General features: G+C 43.3%; 2 protein-coding genes across 3 annotated transcripts; one reads left to right on the forward strand and one right to left on the reverse strand.

Moving 5' to 3' along the window:
* Nucleotides 1-1,412: 1,412 nt before the first annotated feature.
* On the reverse strand, nucleotides 1,413-4,986 carry LOC128335100 (olfactory receptor 1019-like). 2 transcript variants are annotated; one of them, XM_053272925.1, is made up of 2 exons: nucleotides 4,883-4,986; nucleotides 1,413-2,371 (listed from the first exon to the last, which is right to left on the reverse strand). In XM_053272925.1, the coding sequence occupies exon 2, from the start codon at nucleotides 2,346-2,348 to the stop codon at nucleotides 1,413-1,415; it is 936 nt and encodes a 311-aa protein (XP_053128900.1). In that variant the 5' UTR covers nucleotides 2,349-2,371; nucleotides 4,883-4,986. The 2 variants fall into 2 exon arrangements, with proteins under 2 accessions (XP_053128900.1, XP_053128909.1); XM_053272934.1 differs by lacking the exon at nucleotides 4,883-4,986 and adding an exon at nucleotides 2,760-2,787 and having other exon boundaries at nucleotides 1,413-2,326.
* Nucleotides 4,987-15,298: 10,312 nt separating this feature from the next.
* On the forward strand, nucleotides 15,299-16,264 carry LOC128327125 (olfactory receptor 10K2-like). Its single transcript, XM_053255469.1, has one exon. The coding sequence runs from the start codon at nucleotides 15,299-15,301 to the stop codon at nucleotides 16,262-16,264; it is 966 nt and encodes a 321-aa protein (XP_053111444.1).
* The last annotated feature ends 5,443 nt before the right edge of the window (nucleotides 16,265-21,707 follow it).

Consider the following 21,707-nt stretch of genomic DNA (forward strand, 5'->3'; position numbering starts at 1 on the left):
TCCATTGGAAATCCTATTCAGCCACCTCTCTGGTTTCTGATATTTCAGCAGGTATTGCCTAGCCAATTTCAGACATATTTTCATAAGCATAAGGGCTATAAACTTCCTCTTTTAAAACAAAAATTAAAGCTCAGATTCTTAGAAAGTCATTTGTTCTTAAGCCTCATGGTGACAACCATGTTTTTAAACCACCCTGCCCTTCATGCTGGGATACTTGCTGCTTCCTGGAATATTGAGGGAATTTAAGTGGCCTCCACAAGAGTGTTTTCCAGGTGGCAACTTAACATTGCTTGGCTACATATAGACTTGGTGTACGTTTGTACAATCTGGGTTTTGACACCATCTTGCAAATGGAAACAGCAAGGTGCCGTTTGAACAGCCACAGCCTGTATTCAGATCTTATCTTGACCTTTCAGATTTAAAGCATTGTACTTGTGTGAGAAAATAGTACTGGATTTTCTTCATTTTGAGAACAGTTTGCAGGCTTGCTCTGTTTTCCCTGGGGTGTCACATGGAGGGGCTTATCAGTGGATACATCTTAATCTCTGCCTCTCTGCTTTTGAAATCAGCCTTTTTAAAAAAAAATCCCACTGTTCTTATGCAAAGCAACCAGCCTCTGCAACTGGCTTAAAGAAAACTTTCCCCCCAGTGCTGCTCTTGTGCAACAGTACCAGTGGTGCCTCCTTCAGTTGCAATTATTTTTCCTGCACGATCCCAGCGCTCTTACACAAATTCACCAGCGGGGTCAGGACGGGAGGGAAAGCTGACACGTCACCCGCCCTCTGCTCCTCTTCTCTTTCTCTCTCACAGGGAGCTGGGGGTTGCTTCCTCTCCTCCACCTTTCTCTCACTCTCTCCCCTGAAAGTCTTAGCATGAGAGGAAGTGGTGTAAAATCTGGTGCCTAACCCTAACTGGCTTCAAAACGTGACATACTTTGAAGCTGGTTAGGTTAGCTGTCAGGTTCTGCTCAATTTCGAAGTCTGGAAAGCACCGTGGCGATTATGCAGTGGAACTCCAGCCAGGAGGAACAAATCAAAGTAAAAGATACACTCCCTTTTGTTTTTGGTTTTTTTTTAATGAAAATGAACTGTAAAATGAAAATAATTTTTAAAAGAATAAAATAAAAATGAATGGAAACAAAATGAATGAAAATGAAAAGCCAAACAAAAAAATGAAATGAGAAAAAGTTGCATATTCCTAAAGTACATTTTTACTTTCTCATTTCGCATAATAATCACAACAAATACAAATTTTGATTTATTCCCTCTAAAGATAAAATAGGATAACTGATTAAAAATCAGGTTCTGGGCTTTAGATAGATAGTTCATATGCTGCAGACATAGGAGAATATTGCATGGGTGAAATGTCAGTTGCTAATAGTCAAATGAACATTGTTATAGAAATAATAATATCTACCATGTTAATACCATTCTTTTTACCACCCTTCTCAAATCATCCTTTACATCCTTGTTCCTAAGGCTATAGATTAATGGGTTGAGCATAGGAATCACAAGAGTGTAAAACACTGAGACAACTTTGTCTTGATCCATTGAGAAACTGGAGCTTGGCCTTAAATACATGAAGATGATGGTTCCATAAAAGATTACGACTACTGTCAGGTGTGAGGCACAGGTGGAGAAGGCTTTGCGTCTACCATGGATGGAGTGGATCCTCAAGATGGTCGAGAGGATGTGCATATAGGAAACCAAGATAATCAGAAAAGTAGTCAAGGCAATTATGGTTGGCAGGATGAAGTGCACAATATCAGTGATATGAGTGTCTGAACAGGACGGCTTCAGAATGGGTGGGGTGTCACAGAAAAAATGATTGATGACATTTGAATTGCAGAAGGACAGACCAAATATTAAAACTATATGAACAGCTGAATTTACAGTGCCACAGATATATGCACCTGTCACGAATGCTACACAGAGTTTGGTGGGCATCGGAGTCAAAAACAGCAATGGGTTGCAGATAGCAGTGAAGTGATCACAGGCCATCACAGCCAGAAGGCTACCTTCAGTGGTTACAAAGCCACAGAACACAAAGAATTGCATAGCACATCCTGTGAAGGAAATAGTTCTGTTCTTTGCTATAAAGGTCAGCAGCAACTTGGGAGCTATGGCAGTGGAATAACCAACATCTACAGCTGACAGGTTTCTTAGGAAAAAGTACATGGGTGTATGAAGCTGGGCATCAATCTTGGTTAGTATGAGTATTCCAAGATTCCCCATCAGTGTGACAATGTAGATCACCAGGAACACAGTGAAAAGTGGAATTTGGAGTTCTGGATGGTCCATGAATCCCACGAGGAAGAATTCTGTCACTACAGTGTGATTATATTTCATTATTTTTTTTCCAGAATAAAGTTCTGTTGTGGGGGGAAAGTCGCAATTTTGTGAGGAAAGAGCACATTATTCACAAAGTCTGACTGCTATTTCACCACATAATACATTAATTAATTCATTGATTCAGATATGTGAATAATATTTTAGAATATGTATCACTGAAAAATTGTGTCAAACTCATTAATTAATAAAATATATTACTCTGAATCATAGATCTGTTTCACACTGGCAGTAGCAATCATGTGGGTGCAAATTTATTCATTCATTCATTCATTCTATTTTTATACCACTCTTCTGAAATGGCTCAGGGTGGTTTACAATTAAAAACAGAAACCATTAAAACCAATAACAATTAAAACAGAAACATAAATATGAACACCAGATAAAAAACATCTTAAAAAACAATTAAACTATCAGAACAATTAAAACCCTGCAGCATCTTTAGGCTCAAACACACGTGGTGATTGTTGGAAGGCTTTATCATGTGTGTTTGGGGTGTACAGAACTGGTTCAGATTGAACCTTGTTTGATTTGAACCAGCCCGTTTTGACTGGTTCAAATTTGAGCCAGACAAGCCTCCCAAAAGAGAGGGCCAGTCTGAGTTTGGACCAGACCAGACCTGGTTAGGATCAAACCAGTTTGGCCCAGTTTGGCCAGTTCAATTGCCTTGAATTCAGTAGAGATTCCCCTTTACAAGCAAAGGGGGATTGCCTATCTTAAAAAAAGGTTTGGGGTGGGCAAGAGGACACCTTCCCCACTGCCACAGTGGTGGCTATGGCGATTGCTTTCTGGCAAGGGTGACTCTATGGTGGTGGTGGCCCCTCTTGGCCCTGCTGGTTCTCCCACACACACAAACTGTGGGCTGTCCTCCAGCCTGTGGTGCAGGGAGGAAGTGCCTGTGGAGCCGAGAGGGGTTGCTGCCAAAGAGCCACTGACACCGCTGGGGAGCTACCACCACAGCCGCCACCATGTCAGTGGGTAAGGTGCCCTCAGACGGCCACCCCCTGAGCCGCTTTTAAAATAGGAAATAACCCTTTGCTTGTAAAGGGAAAAACTTACCAGATTCCCCTTTACAAGCAAAGTACTCAAACATGGTTGAACCAGGTCGAACCAGTTCAACAGCATGAACTGAACCACAGCTGGTTCTAATGAACTGGTTCACAAACCAGGCTGTTCCATGCACACCACTGTGTGTAGTTGGGTGGTTCAAATTCGAACTGAACTGCCTGTGCCAGTTCCGTGCACACTCCTAATGTGTGCAGTCACTACACATTCACTGTAAATGCCAAACCTCAGCCTTCTAACAAAAGTATCCCTTTTGTTGTCTACTCACCCTTCCAGATTAATACACAAGCCTCAGATCAAGGTTGTAGGATGTTGCTGTCTGGACAACAGTCAACGCCAGCTTTTTTGCTAAGCTAACAGAGGATCGGGTCTCACAATCCGTGAGACCCGGTTTGGGGCGGTGAGCGGGAAGAGCGGGCTAAGTCCGCTCTCCCCACTCACGAGCGGGGAGGGCTCCCTCCTGGATCGGCTGCCCACACAATTGCCGGCTCCGAGATGAAGCCGGCGGGGGCTGCGGAGCTTGGGAGCCATGCGGCCCCCGGAAGCCCCAGTCTGCCCTGTGTGAGCCTACAGGGCATATTGGGGAGACCCCCGGAGCTGGGAAGCGGCTTTTTGCTCGCGCTCGCTCCGCAAACCTGGTTTTGGGGCAGGAGTTCTTGAGTGTGTTACCTGCTCCAGAACCACCGGGCTTGCAGCCGAGCCCAGTGGTTCTGTCGATTGGCAAAAATCGGGCTAACGGAGGCTAGCCCGGTTTTTGCTGATCGTCAGAATAGCCCCAGAGTATGATTTTATGATATTCCAAATTGTGCAGCCCCAAAAATACTTGTTTTCTCATAAATAAGCCACAGTGGGACTTACTCCAAGGTAAGTGTGCTTAGAACAGCAAACTGTATTTTTTTTCTCCTATGAAAGAAATGCTATGAAAACTCACAAGGTTTATAAACTTGGACTGGATAAAAGGCAAATCAGTAAAATAGGTTGTGTCACCTCCCACTCAAAGTTTAATGAGGCCACCTCGCACCCTCTGCTCCTCTAACTGAATCCTAAAAGGGAAGGCTATCCTACTGCTGCCTTTGCTCCTGCTACCTCCATACCATGAAGTTAATTTACTACATGTTTAAAAGTAACTGTGTGATTAGGTGACATTTGGATTTTCCACCCCCATATGTTCATGCAAGGACATCTGGGGACAGGGACGATGTGCTAGGTGAGCAGGGAGGGATGGTTGTTCCTTTCCATGTGACGGGCCAGTCTGGGGGAAATATATTGTTCAATTCAGCCTAGTCTATCCTGCTGAGAATATTTTTGGTCTAATTTAATAGGTGGAAGATATAAGTAGTTATATTGCAGAATGTACAGGCAGAAGGATATAATATTCATATATAGCATATATAGATTGCACAGGACTGTATTCCATTTTTAGTAACTTGAATTTATGAATTTTTAAAAAAAATTCATGTCACACTTACTGAATCTTCCTTGCTGTTATCTGGTAGCTGTGCTGCACACAGCTTGGCTTGTTGACGTATATGCATCAGGCAGATTCAACATTACATGGGTCTAGGGTTCTGTGCAGGGCTGTCCCTAGGGTACAGCAAATCTGGTGAGCAAAAGGTTCCATTGCCCCTTTTAGAAGGGCAGTTAAAACATTTATGGCCTTTGCAGGTCACAAGAGCAAAGGTTCTTACCCTGATGCAGGTGTAAGTCAGAGGGGTGTGCCTAGGGAAACATTGGCCCAAGACTCATCCCCTATGTATCCAGTTAAAAAGCTTTCAGACTTCCTTCTGGCACCTTGGAGAGCCACTGCCAATCAAAGTAGACAGCATTGGAGTAGACAGACCAGTGGTCTGAATCAGACCATTATTCCCAATGGCAGAAGCAGTGCAGCAGTGATGACATAACAGCTTGTTAAGACATGGAGCAGCCCCCACCTTGAGAAGCTTCATGGATGGGCTCTTGGCTGGTGTGGAAGCAGCAAGCCCTCTTAGTTTGCTGAGGAATGTGTCAGATAGATATAGATATAGATATAGATATAGATATAGATATAGATATAGATATAGATATATTAAACAACTTTAGATCAGATTCTTTAAGTATGTCAAAACCTAAACATATTTTTGCTCTAGATTGTAATCTGTTGCTTCCCCACTCCCCCCCCAAAAAAAATATCAGTCTCAGATATCACCAGAATAGATTGCCAGTGATCAGTCTTCCAGGAATCTTTAGACAGAACATGGATTCCATCTCAGATAGAGCTAGGTTGAAGAAACTTACCTGTGAAGAGGAAAGGATCTTATTCATTCCAGATATCTGAAAATAAAAGGCATTATATGTAGCTGTCACGTTAGTAGTTGGTTCAGTGTCTGCAGAGAATTGAACTCCAGAGGCTGAAGTCCTGATGGCTTCATTAAAATGTTCATGTCCTCTGGGCCCAATCACCTGCAGACTTGCTGCGTACAAAATATTTGTGGTTGCTTTGTATTTGTCTGCCCATTGTCTCAACTAGTTTGCATTGAGATGTATCATACAAATAACAAAGGTTCTATACAAATATGATGAATACAATAAATATTTGTATACTGCTTTTCAACAAAAGTTCCCAAACCAGTTTAAATAAATATAAATATAAATAAATAAAATAAAATGGCTCCCTGTCCCCAAAGGGCTCACAATCTAAAAAGAAACATAAGGTAAACAGCAGCAACAGCCACTAGAGGGATGATGTTCTGGGGATGGATAGGGCCAGTTGCTCTCTCCCTGAAAATAAAGCCATTTTAAAAGGTGCCTCTTTGCTCAGTCAGCAGGGGTCTATAGATCTATTAAAACATCTGGTGCTTACCATACCTTTTGTTCTTTTCCTAATCTCTCAGAGGAGAGCAGGTCTTGTGGTAGCAAGCATGATTTGTCCCCTTAGCTAAGCAGGGTCTGCCTTGGTTGCATATGAATGGGAAACTAGAAGTGTGAGCACTGTAAGATATCCCCCTCAGGGGATGGAGCCGCTCTGGGAAGAGCAGAAGGTTCCAAGTTCCCTCCCTGGCTTCTCCAAGATAGGGCTGAGACAGATTCCTGCCTGCAACCTTGGAGAAGCCGTTGCCAGTCTGTGAAGAAAATACTGAGCTAGATGAACCAATGGTCTGACTCAGTATATGGCAGCTTCCTATGTTCCTATGTTCCTAAAAGAAATAAAAGATAAAGCGGATGATTAATCCTGGGGAAGGGCAAAGACAAGCACAAAGGCAAGGGAAGGATGTCAACAAAGCTTTCAACAGGGGCGTGGTGGGGGGGGGAATCTTCTTCTCAAGCCTTCCCAGATAATCAACTCTCACTCAGCGCCTAGCTTTTATTCTTCTTATACTAGCAGAGCCTTATTCAGTGTAGTGGTGCAATACCGCATCATCACTGAGGGATAGCTGTGCTGTAAGAGAAATAACTGTACAACAGGAGTGATGAACTTTTTACTGGGTCTATAGTTCAGTGGAACAGCACATGTTTTACATATAGAAGGTCCGAGGTTCAATGCCATCTGTCTCTGAGTAGGGCAGGAAAGACTCCTGCCCGAAATCCTGGTGAGCTGCCAGCAGTTAGTGTAGAAAATATTGAGATAGGTGCATCAAGGGTCTAACCTTGATGTACCTAACAGCCCTCAGCCATTTTGGAAGGGCGGTATACAAATCAAATAAATAAATAAAATAATAAAAATAAATAAATAACCTGGTGTATGGTAGCCCCACATGTGTTCCTGTTCTGGGGGTGGGCACAGTCACTAATAACTTGATCTGACTAAAGTTAAGCACTCTCATAAGCCGCATTCAGACATCGCAGGAACTGGCTTAGAACTGCAGTTTGCAGTTAACATTCTAAACTGGGAATTCCGTCACAGATAATCCTCCACCCCCAGTTTGGGAAACTCCAGAGGCAGGTTAGAATTTCCCCTCCCACTTTCTGGTCCTCCGAGCTTGGTTCTGCCCACTTGTACAGGCATGCTGGTGCCAGGCTGTGGGCATGACTTCACAGCTCCAGGAAATCGCTTGGGGGGGGGGTGGCGAGGTGGTTCTACAGCTCCAGCACAGCCTTACCACTGCCGTTGCTGCAAGGATTAGACTTCAAGAAGTGCTCCCTGTAGTGCTGCTTGCGCTTTAATTAGAAGAGTAGCAGGGCCTGGTGTGCCTGTTGGTAGGCAGAGGAAGTAGGGAGTGTGCAGGGAGGGGAGGGGTATTCCATCAGGGAACACACCATGGAGTGCTGGGTAAGGCCTAGAGCATAACTGCTGTTGACGCTGCTCCAAGCTGGCCTCTCACTGGTCGCATAACCTGTAACCACAGTTATAGCAGCGGATGCATGCAGGCAACACAACAGCCCCTTCTAACAGAAGTTTAGAGCAGTGAAAATGAGGAGTAATCTCAGCTCCAAATTCCAGTTTGGTAAGTAAAATGAACCCTGTGGTTTGGTTGTGAGGCCATGGTTGCATGCATTCAGACATCGCACGAAACTGGAGTTACAGGTTTGCCAGTAACCTGTAACTCCAGTTTTGTGCAATGTCTGAATGCAGCCATGGTGATGCTGGCTGACATTCTCCACAGCACTCCAGCAGTAGAAGGGTGCACAAGGAGCCTTCAGCATCCCTATGCTGAAGGCTTCTTGTGAAGTATAGCAGGTGCACAAAGAAATGGAGAAGTGATTTCCCCATCTCTCCCCTCCCTTGAAAAGGCTTTTCCACTTGTATAAATCTGATCCTGTGGGTTGCTCAGACCTTGGAAACATATTTATACAAGTGTAAAGAGTTTTTGAAGGGAGAGGAGAGAGGCAAAAATTGCACCCCCCCGGCTCGCTAAACAGGAAGCCTTCAGCACAGTGATAACAAAGTCTCCTTGCAACCCTTATCCCTCCATCTGTTGCTGGAGTGCCACCGAGAGTGTCAGCCATTAATTTCAATTACACACTTAAGCACTTTGTGATAGGGGTGTGCACAACCGGTTCATCCCAAACTGGTTCTCCTTGAACAAGGATCAGGAGAACCAGTTTGGAACAAACAGGGACAGTGGGCAGGGGTGGTAAGAGGGGAAAGAAGGCGGCTTACCCTGCTCAGCTGGCGCAGTTGGCACCACTCACCACTGCTCACTCTCCCAGTGTGGCAAGCGCACTCCCCGCTCCTTTGCCAAGCTGCTCAGTTCATGAAAATGGCCGCCATGTATGTGCCGAGGCCAGAACCAAACCACCACCGAGCTGGTGGCTCAGTAAAGGCGTGGGGAGCATTCTTGGCATGCCAGGAGGGTGAGTGGCAGCAAGAAATCACTATCTAAAGAAGATTTATATATCTATATCTATATCTATATCTATATCTATATCTATATCTATATCTACTGTATATATTGGAAAGTTCACAAAAAGACTCAGGCATGCAGGAGGACAGTTGCTGCTTATCAACCGTGATGCCAAGGGTATTATGTAATATATTCTAGCACCTGGTTTCAACCAGGGCAACTATGGGCTCTGCCTCACATTACTTTCACAGTATGGGAAGTGTTGAAACACAACTTTTTCTGCAAAGGTAATATCAGAAGACCTGGGTCACATCTGAGGGGCATGTTCTGCAAAAATTTCCCTACACAACTGTCCCATCCAGAAACTGAGGTAAGGATGGTATGGGGAATAGCTGAAGCGTGGGTTATACCTTTCCTGCCCAGCATTTCTGTTCTTATTATACTGTGAACAAAACTAAAGAACAGGCCCAGGATGAGTCCTTGCTGCTAGATCACATTCTACAATCAAAAGTCATGATTTAATCTTTCTTCTAACACATGGAGAGAATACTATTTTGAAGATACATTAATAATCTGACAAACAGTTGGAAACATGCTCTGAAAAGTGTAGCAGGGTGCTTTCCAGATTGCACACTATCACAGTGTCGCAACTGGTCCCTTGAGTGTGCTTCCAGATTCCCTGTATTTTGACATTGCAGCCCCTGTGTTGTAAGGAAGATGCCTTTCATATTTCTGACGCCTTCTTTCAGATCTTATTGCTGTGTCACAGCCCTATAACATTGCATCTGCATTGAGGAGGAGGAGGAGGAGGAGGAGGAGGAGGAGGAGGAGAAGAAGAAGAAGAAGAAGAAGAAGAAGAAGAAGAAGAAGAAGAAGAAGAAGAAGAAGAAGAAGAAGAAGAAGAAGAAGAAGAAGAAGTTGTATTTGCCCCTTGTAGGAGGCTTACCCCCTTACAATGGATCTATAATGTGGTTTGAATTCGGCACCACAAAACGTTGCAGTTTACACCACTTTTTGTGGTGTAAGGCTCACAATCTGGAAAGCCCCCAGGATTTTTTTCACTGCCATATATCTATGGAGTAGCTCACATGAGCAGCAGAGAAAGCATTGAAAAAAAGCTGAATCAAAGTAGAACTTCCTCCCTTTTGCAGAAAATGCTTTCCAGATTAGGGTGAATGGACCTCTACAGGGCGTTTTCCAAGTTACACGCTGCAACGTCATCGTAACATATCCACTAAGTGCCCCTCCATATTGCCTGTGTTTCCACTTTGGTATCGCTGCATTGTCAGCAGGGTGCATTCACATTTCCCATGCCTTGATTCAAATTTTAATGATGCATTTTTGCCCTATGATGTTGTAAATGTGCTGCAGGAAAGTAACTATGTTTTCTGTTGTAGGGAGCCTTTCCCTGTATTTTATGCATTGTAGTGTTTTGCAGTTGTGGCAAACACAGACCTCCCATCATCTTGAAGCAAGAGTTCACCAATTTCCTAATCTTATCTGGCACAGGAGATAGGGCCACTTTGCATCACACCTCCCAGTGGGGAGGAAATTAGCATACTTGTTGAACAACGGACAGGTGTGAGACCCACAGTCACCGGAACCAGATCACCCCCTCCATTATGGCTTTAAAGTCACTTACTTAAAAGGAAGCCCAGTAAACTGAAACATGATTCATTTACTTCTGTGCAATCCCACAGCCCTCATTGGTGGAGTGCTCACCTCCACCTCCTCCCTCCTATGCATGTATGTATGTATGTATGTATCTATCTGGAGGTGCACTGCCGCCATCCTTCCTCCTCAGAAGGCCAGGCATGAGGGAAGCAGCAAGGGCAACGGCAGAGAGGAGAAAGGCGCCCCACCACCATTGCAAGGCTCCCCAGGCCTAGTGAGGCTCTGCCTGGGGCCCTGACTGAGAAGGAGTGGCAGAGGCTGCTGCTGTTGCTATGGCTGCCCCCAGCAGTCCCGGAGGAGGAGCTGAAGGGCCTGTGGCCACCACCACCATAGAAGAGAGCTCCCACCCTAGTGCACCAGTTCCTCTCTTCCCCGCTTCCAGGCTCGCCACAGGATTCCCGTTCGCTCTCCCATTTAAAAAACATTTTTTTAAAAAATCATGTCACACGCACTCCACAACACATTTAGCAAAATGGAGCAGGAGGAGGGGCAGATAAATGTTTTTTCAGTGAGAATATGGGCGCTCCTGCCTGGAAAATACATTTCAGTGGATGGAAACTATGAATGGCCACCAGCTTACAACAAAGCATTAAACAACCCTTTACTCTTGTTTTGAAACGGTTGCACTATTCCGTCACAGTTTACAATGCATTAACCATTGCAAATCTCGTCGTCCAGTAGATCTTCCAGTTGCTCTAGTGTACTGGTGTACTTGCACAAGAACAGCCTCAAAAAATTATATGTATTATACAGTATATAATCCCTTAGCCCAGTTTTGCATTGCTGAACTTCTTAAACATTTAGAGTTGGAAATAGATAATACATATCATTCTACAATACACCACACCAAGAACCATTAGCATTTCTTCTTCTAATGAGGAAAAAGAGCTTGATGAATTACCCGACTGTATGTGCTTGCAGTATAATTTTGGATATAAGCTTCCATAATATTATTGTTGTTTCTCAACACTGCAAAGGCATATGATAATATAAAATGCTATCCTTATATGAGCTAGTGGAAGTGTTTAATTTGGGACAGCAGTTTTAAAACTAGATAGAAGTGGTAGATGCTTAACCTGAAGCAAGACTTATGGTAAACAGAAACTTTCCCAAGTCTTTCCCCCTCATATAAACCGGCTTCTACCTTGAGATGGAGCAGCGCTCCATCTAGAATCCTGTGTGGGGCTCCGGGGCGCCTGGCATCCCTGCGGGGTGGCAGAATGGCACTGACCTCTGTGCATGCCCAGACCCTCTGCACACAGGCGGCGGCCCACACAGGATTCCGGGTGGAGTGCCGGTGCTCAAGGCAGCTTGTGGGTGCAGCGCTAATGCCGGCTAGCACCAGTTGATTTATTTTTAAAGGTGCCTCTCCCCACCCGCCCCCCAGCGCTGCCCTCACCGGCCGCTACTGGCCATTAGGTTTAGGAAGGAAGGAAGTTAAAATAAGTCATACAAGTTGAATAAAGGGAAGGAAGCTGATCATTAAATACACAAACTAAGCTTTAACACAGATGATATAACACTAGACAAATCGTACACTATTCATTGTCATCCTTTATAAATAACTGGAGTAGCAAGAAACCTGAGGCACTGTATGTGTTATGTTGATTTAGAACTCTATTACATGGTTTATTTCAACCACACACTATATTTTTTTCCTTTTAGAAAAAGTTCAAAGAAATATTTTAAAAATATGAAAGAGACATAATTTGAGTTAAATTAAAATAAACAATAATCACTTCATATGATTCAAATAAATGCTCAGCTTTATTGGCAAACCCTCCACCTGGACCCATCTGACTCAAGAGATTTTTTTTTCCCCTGGTTCAATTTCTTACATTAGAAAGCAACAGAATAATCAGGAGAACATATTCCCAAGTGCTGAACCAGCTCCTGTAATAATAACCATAATAAAAATTGAACACTTCTCTAAGAAGCAGAACTGCTTCCCTATAATTAGAGGTAAGTTTCTCAGTGACAGCATCTATCTATCTGTATATGTATGCATTTATCCCATTCTGTTCCTCTCTCACCTCAGTTTCTGTGCGCATTTAAAAATATATTATTGGCAAATTGGAGAAGGATTGCTCTTAAAGACTGATAAAGAAAGGGAAACAGTATCAGAAGTGGATGAAAGAACTAGATAGGTCTTTCAAATGGTGGTGAAAGACATATTTATAACTTTAAATTAAAAAAAAATACTTTTGAAAGAAGTGGGAGAACAATTATTGATTTCATCCATTGAGGACAGGAAGAAATTGCTTTATATTAAGAGATGGTGCATTTAGATTAGGGTCAGTGGGGAGGGGGACCCTAACTTAATCTGGATCACATTCTGTTGCCACTCCCATACATTCCAGTGGGGCATACACAGACCTTCATGATGTGTTTGTGTACTATAAAATCATTTCATGAATAGAATGCGTTGTTCGGGGAGAATGTAGGGAGCCATTCCAAGAGTCCTCAAAGAGCTCAAAAGTGAAATTGCTGACCTCCTTGCTAAAAAATATAACTTATCCCTGCAATCAGGCTCTGTACTGGAGGACTGGAAAGTAGCAAATGTAACATTGATTTTCAAAAAGGGATCCAGGGGCAATCCGGGAAATTACAGGCCAGTTAGCTTAATATCTGTTCCAGGCAAATTGATGGAAAGCATCCTCAAGGATAAAATTGTAAAGCGCATAGAAGATCAGGCCCTGCTGGGGAGAGAACCAGCATGGCTTCTGCAATGGTAAATCTTACCTGACAAACCTTTTGGAGTTCTTTGAGAGTGTCAACAAGTGTGTGGATCAAGATGATCCAGCTGACATAGTGTACCTGGACTTCCAAAAAGCTTTTGACGGAGTTCCTCATCAAAGACTCCTGAGAAAACTTAGCAGTCATGGGATAAGAGGACAAGTACATGTGTGGATTGCTAACTGGTTGAAGGACAGGAAACAGAGGGTAGGGATAAATGGAGAGTTTTCACAATGAAGGGAAGTAAGAAATGGGGTCCTCCAGGGATCTGTATTGGGACCAGTGCTTTTAAATTCATTCATAAATGATCTAGAAGTAGGGGTAAGCAGTGAGGTGGCCAAATTTGCAGATGATACCAAACTCTTTCGGGTAGTGAAATACAAAATGGATTGTGAGGAGCCCCAAAAGGAACTCTCAAAACTGGGTGAGTGGGCGACAAAATGGCAAATGTGGTTCAATGTTGACAAGTGTAAAGTGATGCACATTGGGACGAAAAACCCCAACTTCAAGTATAAACTGATGAGATCTGAGCTGTCGGTAGCTGACAAGGAGAGGGATCTTGGGGTCGTGGTGGACAGCTCATTGAAAGTGTTGACTCAATGTGCAGCAGCTGTGGAAAAAGTCCAATTCCATGATAGGGATCATTAGAAAGGAGATTGTAAATAAAATTGCTAATATTATAATGCCCTTATACAAAACTATGGTGCAGCCACACCTGGAGTACTGCATACAATTCTGGTCACCACATCTAAAAAGGGATATTGTAGAACTGGAAAAGGTGCAGAAGAGGGGAACCAAGATTATCAGGGGCCTAGAATACCTTTCTTTCTTATGAGCGAAGACTACAACACCTGGGGCTATTTAGCGCAGAAAAAAGAAGACTGTGGGGAGACATGATAGAGGTCTATAAAATCATTCATGGTGTGGAGAAAGTGGATAGAGCAAAATTCTTCTCCCACTCACATAACACTAGAACCAGGGGTCATGCCATGAAATTGATTTCCAGGAAATTTAGGACCAGCAAACGGAGGTACTTTTTCACACAACACATAATCAACTTGTGGAATTCTCTGCCACAAGATGTGACAGCCAATGACCTGGATGGCTTTAAGAGGGGTTTGGATAACTTCATGGAGGAGAGGTCTATCAATGGCTACTACCTGGAGAGCTATAGGCCACCTCCAGCCTCAAAGGCAGGATGCCTCTGAGTACCAGTTACAGGGGAGTAACAGCAAGAGGGAGGGCATGCCCTCAACTCCTGCCTGTAGGTTTCCAGTGGCATCTGGTGGGCCACTGTGTGAAACAGGATGCTGGAGTAGATGGGCCTTGGGCCTGATCAGGCAGGCCTGTTCTTATGTTCTTATCCTTGACCATGGATTTATGCTCCACACCTTGACAATACCCTGCTTTAGTCCCATGCCATCTGTTTATATGGAAATGTTTTTCTCGCTTTCATTATATAATGCCCTGCTAACCCCTGCTAACTTGGCAAAGAGGCACCTTTTGACATGGTGATTCTCTTTATTTAGTAGGGGGAGAGTAACTGGCCCTATCCACCCCCAGCACAGTACCTCCAATGACTGTTGCTGGTGTCTATCTTATGTTTCTTTTTAGTTTGTGAGCCCTTTGGGGACAGGGATCAGTCTTATTTATTTATTATTTCTCTGTGTAAACTGCCCTGAGCCATTTTTGGAAGGGCAGTATAGAAATTGAATTAATAATAAATAAATAAATACATACATACATACATACATACATACATACATACATAAATCCTAAGAAAAGGGAGATAAACATATCTAGGCTACAGCCTTTCAATTTGTTTTTCAGTACTCAAATTCAGTCTCAGAATACGTGATATGAAGTAGTGGCACATTTGCAGTTGTTCCCATGCACTTGCCTAAGACTGAAGCAGGGATAGGAGTGGCAGCTTTATGGAGGCATGAAAAGGATTGAGTAGAGCTGGCACATTTTCCATATTTTTACTGAAGGTTAACTGCCTTTTCATTCTGGAAAATCTGTTCTTCCTTCCATAATTATATCTATCAGACTACCTATTTTATTCACTTTTGTCTTTAATTTTAAAACCCTAAAATTAAGCATCAGATGACATTCTGGGTCACTTAAGATATAAGGGATAACTCTTGTTACATTTTATGATTCTTACACCTTTATCTTATTTTATTATTAGGTCAGTTAATTTGTGTTTACAACATGAATAAAAGAAACAACTCAGTGACTGAATTTATCTTCCTGGGACTTTCCATTTTTGAAAACAGGACAAGTTTACTTTTACAGATATTGTTCCTTCTGTATGGTACGATCCTGGCCTTCAACATCACCATCTTGTCAGTCATACTGCTTGACCAGACTCTGCATAGTCCTATGTACTTCTTACTCTTTGCATTTTCTGTCTCAGAAACTTGCACTACATTTGTTACCATCCCCAAGCTGCTGGCATCCCTGTTAACAGGCAATCATTCCATTTCCTTTGTTGAATGTGCTGTACAGATGTTTTGCTTCTTTGGCTTGGGGGCAAACAACTGTTTCCTGCTAGTCGCTATGGCTTATGATCGATATTTGGCAATATGCTGCCCACTTCACTACCAGGTGCTGATGAACAAAAGGGTTTGTACCAGACTGGCAGCTGCATTGTGCGTGATTGGATTTCTTGTGTCACTGAGTATTGATGCTCTTATCTTCAGGTTGCCTTTCTGTGGGCCCAATGGAATCAGACATTTCTTCTGTGATCTCTCTCCTGTTCTGAGACTGGCTTGTACAGACACCCACCTGACTAATATTTGGATTATTCTTTTGTGTTCCATTGTTTTGCTGGGCACAGTCATACTGATTTTCATCTCATATATCTACATCCTCTCTGCTATCCTAAAGATCAACTCCAGCATGGGAAGGCAAAAGGCCTTCTCTACCTGTGCTTCCCACATCATTGTAGTGATAACACACTTTGGGTGCGCTGCCTTTGTGTATTTGAGACCTAAATCTGCCTCTTCTCTAGATCAAGATACACTAATCTCAGTAGTTTATGTCTTTCTAACCCCTCTGCTAAACCCTATGATTTATACTTTACGAAACAAGGAAGTTAAATTAGCCATCAAAAAACTACTAAGAAATTCATTCTGTTATCAGAAATTCGGGGGGAGGCATTGTGGCCTTTGTTAAAGCTCTGGCATAAAGATCCGCCAGACCATAATGATTTCAGAAAAGGGTAATGGACAGAAAGATTGGTATTTTACAGGAATTAAGGGTCAACTCTAATTTTAAGAAACACAAATCTTTGTGGACAATATAATTGACCAGCCCATCTTTTCAGTGTTTGGAGCACTGACTAGCAATAAATGAATCAGAACTCTGTGAATCAGTGTACAAGCATGTACAATGTAAGAGTTGTTATTATCTAGACTAATCTAGACTATTAGACTAATAGTCTCCAGTGCTGAAACCTACCTTTTGCTCTAACCTTCAGCCTGGAGGCCACTTTTATACCTTTTACCATATTTCTCTTTCTCCCTGAAGGTGCTAAAGATTTCTAGCAAATTCTTCTCTTCTTCTTTGGTCATATAGATATTTTCTAGTTCTTCAAATTCTTTATGGGGGAAGTCAATGCCATGACAATTAAATAGGTTTCAACTTAAAGGGATATACTTGAATAAAATTATATAATTGTTGCATTCCATCTAGTAATCTTTCATATTTTATTATTTTAGACGTTTGTCCTAGGGGAAAACCTGTAGAGAATGCAGAGGGTAGAGGCAGAAAGGGAAGGGAGGGAAAGAGGAAATGGAGTTGTGTTTGAATAAAGTCTTAGCACAAGACTACTTTGTGTTTACAAGGGAAGCTTCTATATAACATCTGGTGGTGAGATTTTGAACCAGCTAAGCGTGTGAACCTGCAAAGCTTGTGAATATCCCTGCATCTTCATTTCTGTTCATTCCTGGACTGCTTTCTACTACCACGGCTGCTGGTTGTTTCTCCACTTTCCTGACCTGCACAACCCCTGAAGGTACTTTCCCCTTCTCTATCATGATTTCTGTTGTTCACTGGATGCCCACTGCAGCATGACTCAGATCCCACCACCACGCTTTTTCTTGTCCATCTCAGGAAAAGCTACTCTTCCATGGAAACAATGGAGGCCCTATTTCTTCAATTACCTCCTCACTATACCAACCCGATTTTACTCCAGCAAAGCACAAGGTTATATTGATTCACTGCCTGGGCCCTGAAGGCCAAATCATATATACTTGTTTGCCCTTTCCAACCAACTGGGAAGGGGATGCCAATTCTTATAAAGCTGCTCTTCAAGCCTTAGATCATCATTTCAAACCTACTTTGAATGTGATTGCTGAATGTTACAAATTTTTATTTTAGATCCTAACTGCCTGGTAAATCTTTCATCAATATGTCACAGTGTTGTATGCCTTGAGTTTGCCAACTTTACTGATGAAATGATCAGAGATGAGATTGTTATGAAAACAAACTGTACCAAACTGCATGCAAAGCTGCTACTGAAAGGAAAACCTTCCTTGGATAAAGTTATAGAGATGGCCAGGAGGGTGGAATATAGTCTTCTCTGTGACAAATAGCTCTCTTTGGTGCCCCAAAACCAACCTCCTGAAATCTGCACTTGTTCAGTCTAAATACTTCAAATCCCAATCTTCTCTTATGGCACTGCCCCAAAAAGTGGCAGCACAAAAGAAAAAGCTTCCAGTGCTACCAATGTGGAGACTCTGCCCACAAAGCTGATTTTGCTCACTGTCCTGCATGGAAGATACAGTAACTTGCAACAGGTGCAAGAAAAAGGGACACTTTGCTAAGGTTTGCAAGTCTGCTGTCCTCTCCATTCACTGCTTACCTCCATTCACTGAGGTTTCACAAAATCAAAAACTGTGTTCTTCCCAGGTTTGGGAGCTGTGTGTGCTCCCAATTTTTGGTTGTGTGGAAGAAAGGTAAGAGGAAATCCTGGGTAGAAGTGATTGTGCAAGGTTTGAGGAAAAATTACCCAGGTTTTCCTCCTATTGTGCTTCCACACAATCACTTCTACCCAAGTTTTCCTAATACTTTGCTTCCAAAAATTGGGAGCACACACAGCTCCCAAACGTGGGTAGAACACAATTTTTCAAAATATATGATAGGGATGAGGCAGATGAGCCACTTCCTGACAGCATTTTAAGTGAGACAGACACAGAGCCTGTCTCCACATTGTCAAGTAAAACTTAATGGCCATGGAGTCTGGATGATGGCTGATTCTGGCTCTCTGTACACTATCATTTCACATCTACTTTACAAGAAATTCCTTACTACATCAGATCTGCACCTGCAGCCTTCAGACGTCCTTGCATGGGGATATGGAGGTTTCCCTATTGCTATAAATGGATACTTCACTGCTGTCCTAGAATACAAAGGTCAGAGTGCAGAAGGGAAAGTGTACATGTCACAAAAGGAGTCTCAATATTGGGCTGGAAACATCAGAAAGATATGCAGATAGTGTTAGACCCAAATAGCATGGCACTTGTATTACAGATGATGAAGTATTCATATGCTGATAGATTGCTGACTTTTTTTACATTGTTGCTGATACTCTGGCACTGTCATACATTAAAAACATAAAATTCAGATGAAGGCAAATGTAGTACTGTACAACACAAAGTGAGGAACGTACCTATAGCATTGCACCAACCACTTAAAGAGAAGCTTTTAAGACTACAGCATCCTAACATAGTAGAACCTGTTGATTCATCAGGATTGGTCTTTCCCTATATTGTTCCTGTATGGAAATAAAATGGTACACATCAGATGTGTGTAGATTTAAGAGATGTGTGTAAATTTAAAGGTTCTGTTTTTGTCATTAAAAATACAATAAAATCTGTTTTTGTTTTTTGTTTTTTAAAAAAATGGCCCAGCCTCAATTTAATTTAAATATAAAGTTTGCAATAGGTTAACACTTCTCTTAATGCTGTAGATTTCATGTTGGAATGTATGTTTCATTCTGCATGGGGAGGGAGGAACAAATATTGGGTGTGGGGTGTGCACCAGCTTGCTTCACCCATAGGGAACAATGGGGACTTGGGAAAAACCCCATTATCAACCATGGGTAGCTGCCAGGGATGCCACAGTGGATTGGGTGGTGGGGCACCATGGGTGCTATTCACCACCTAACCCACATAGCAATTGGTCACTTTGTTGATTTTTGGTGATTTTAAAAAAATTCTGGGTCATTCCAGGTAAGTGACTTGGAATGACAGTCTAGGGCAGGCCTGCTCAACTTAGCCCCCCCCCCCCGGCTGCTTTTGGACTACAACTCCCATAATCCCCTACCACAGTAGCCAATAGCCTGGGATTATGGGAGTTGTAAGCCAACATCTGCAGGAGGGTCAACGTTGAGCAGGGTAGGCCAATGGTTCCCAGATATCATGGGCCTGACATGGCAGCTACTGACAATGCTTTGGGGTGCAGAGATGAAGGTCCTGTTCCTCTATTTGGCCGTGAGAGGAGAGGTACTGAAAACTGCCGTGTGTGGCTTCTTCCAGACACCCCATTGTAGACATCCATGAAATGCCCCATGGAGCCTGCAATGGTTAGCAGGGTCATGCTGTCTCAGTGCTTTTGCAGGAACCCTGCCATCACTACTGGGGGTTTCCCCCTGGATGATGTCCTCCAGGAAGGGCTCATTCAAGTGCTCTTCACAGAAAATCTCACATCCTGTCAAGGTGCACACCACAAACAGGTTGCAGTGTGTCAAATAGTTCATGTTGGAGGCCAACTTGTAATCCTGCACTGGCATGGCATGGCATGGCATGGCACATGGTAATGTCCTGGCAGCGAAGGATTGGTGTCCTGGCAGTGAAGGATTGATTTCACTGTCAAGGAACTCAAAGGTCTGTCTGGACATTCTGAAGCTGCCCATGAACTGCTGGTCATCCCACTCTGTCACGTCTTCCCTGGATCGCTAGATGTTGTCATCTTGGCAGTGCCCACCTCCTGTCTGCAGACAAATCCTCATGTAGAAGGTGTGCCAGGGAGGGAAAAGCCCTGCATTTCTTTGCACACTGACAACAGCAGCTCACCTCACTAGGTGAAAAGGAAGTGGATTTTCCCCATTAACACTTCCAAGACTTTACAGTGTACCAGTCATCAGATGGGTGCCTCCCTTGTTATGGAGTGTCCTGAGAGTTCCTTGGCTAGCAGATCAAAAGCTGTGGTGTCCCTGCAGAGGACACAAGGACCTGGGGAGTGGGTTTTGCTGAGGTCTGGGGTGGGTGGAGATGTACTGCCTGTTCTCCATGCAGAGCAGAAAGCACAGCAAAGTGGGTCTGGAGCCTGTTTGACTTGTGGGCACACGGTGTGCCCTCCATGGCAGTGCCCTATCCACCTGCCCCTAAACAGTTGTGTGCTTAATGTTCCCATGCTGTCCCTCATACATTAATCAGGGGCAGATGGTGCGCTTTAAGACAGCATTTCTGAAAAGAGAGCCACTGAGACCACAGCATCTTCCTGCGACCACTGTGAGCCACACTCTCCCCTTTAGGTGGGCCCAAATCAAGGAAGCGACCAATGTGAGCCACACTCCTCCCCACATGCCCGGTGATACAGAAGACTTTGGACTTTGGTTGGAAATGCCTAACTAAGCGCCTGTGCAGAGAAAAAGTGGTCTGGTTGACTTAACTAGCTGAGGCCCAGAGGAAATTATAACTGCTGGCTTTGCAAATGGTATCATATTTGAGAAAAACAACTTGCATAAACAGGTTGTGTGGTGATAATATGGCCACACAGGATATGCTGATTTGTGGCAAAATGTGAGGAGACCTGCCAACAGCAAGAGAGTGCATGCCAAACCATAAGAAGGGATCTCCACAAAATGGAGGTGAGAAGTGAAAGTCATTAAGCTGACATGAGAAGTTAAGCTGGCACAGGGAAAGCTACTAGGTGGTGAACAAAATGGACTTGTTGGGTAGGAACGTCCCAGTCCATCTGGATGCCACAACCTAAGGATGGGATGTTCTAGATGACCACAAATTTCACCCAAGATAATTGGGAGAGCCAGAAGAGGCAGAGACCAGGGACCCATTGATTTTTATGAGGTAATCAGGATCTGCACAAACCTATTGCCCATCCCTTTTGAGGTTTATGATTATTTAGCAAAGCACCAAAGAAGCTACCACTCCAGTTACAGAGTGCAGAGTAGGGATGTGCAAACAGATTCGAATCTGAACCAGTTTAAATTTGAACTGATTTGGTTTGAGGGTTCGAACTCGAACCAAACAAGACATTGAATTGGCAATGCCATTCCAAGTTCAGACCAAACAGAGCCTGGTTCTATTTGAACCATTTTGGACTGGTTCAAGCCTTCAAAACTGGGTTGGGTGGTAGGCACCCATGGGTGCCAACTACCACCCAAACCTCAAAGCAATCAGACACTCCTACAATATTTAATGATTTTTTGAATTTTTTAAAAGTATTTTTCTCATAGGGTATAATGGGGACTCAAACTGGCCCATTATTCCCTATGTAAAGCACCTAGGGGCAAAAACCAAGGTTGGGTGGTAGGCCAAAGCAATCGGACCACTGAACGCCAAAGCAATCGGACACTCCTGTGATTATTAATGAT

Source organism: Hemicordylus capensis, chromosome 1 (assembly GCF_027244095.1).
Source record: "Hemicordylus capensis ecotype Gifberg chromosome 1, rHemCap1.1.pri, whole genome shotgun sequence".
NCBI lineage: Eukaryota > Metazoa > Chordata > Lepidosauria > Squamata > Cordylidae > Hemicordylus > Hemicordylus capensis.

Excerpts from the sequence above, each read along its gene's own strand:
- LOC128335100 (XM_053272934.1), bottom strand. The coding sequence starts at position 2,787 with ATGCTGCAGGGTTTTAATTGTTCTGATA. Across the intron at positions 2,327-2,759 it reads GGGTTTTAATTGTTCTGATA|TGACAGAATTCTTCCTCGTG; the intron begins GTTTAATTGTTT and ends ATCACACTGTAG.
- LOC128327125 (XM_053255469.1), top strand. The coding sequence starts at position 15,299 with ATGAATAAAAGAAACAACTCAGTGACTGAATTTATCTTCCTGGGACTT.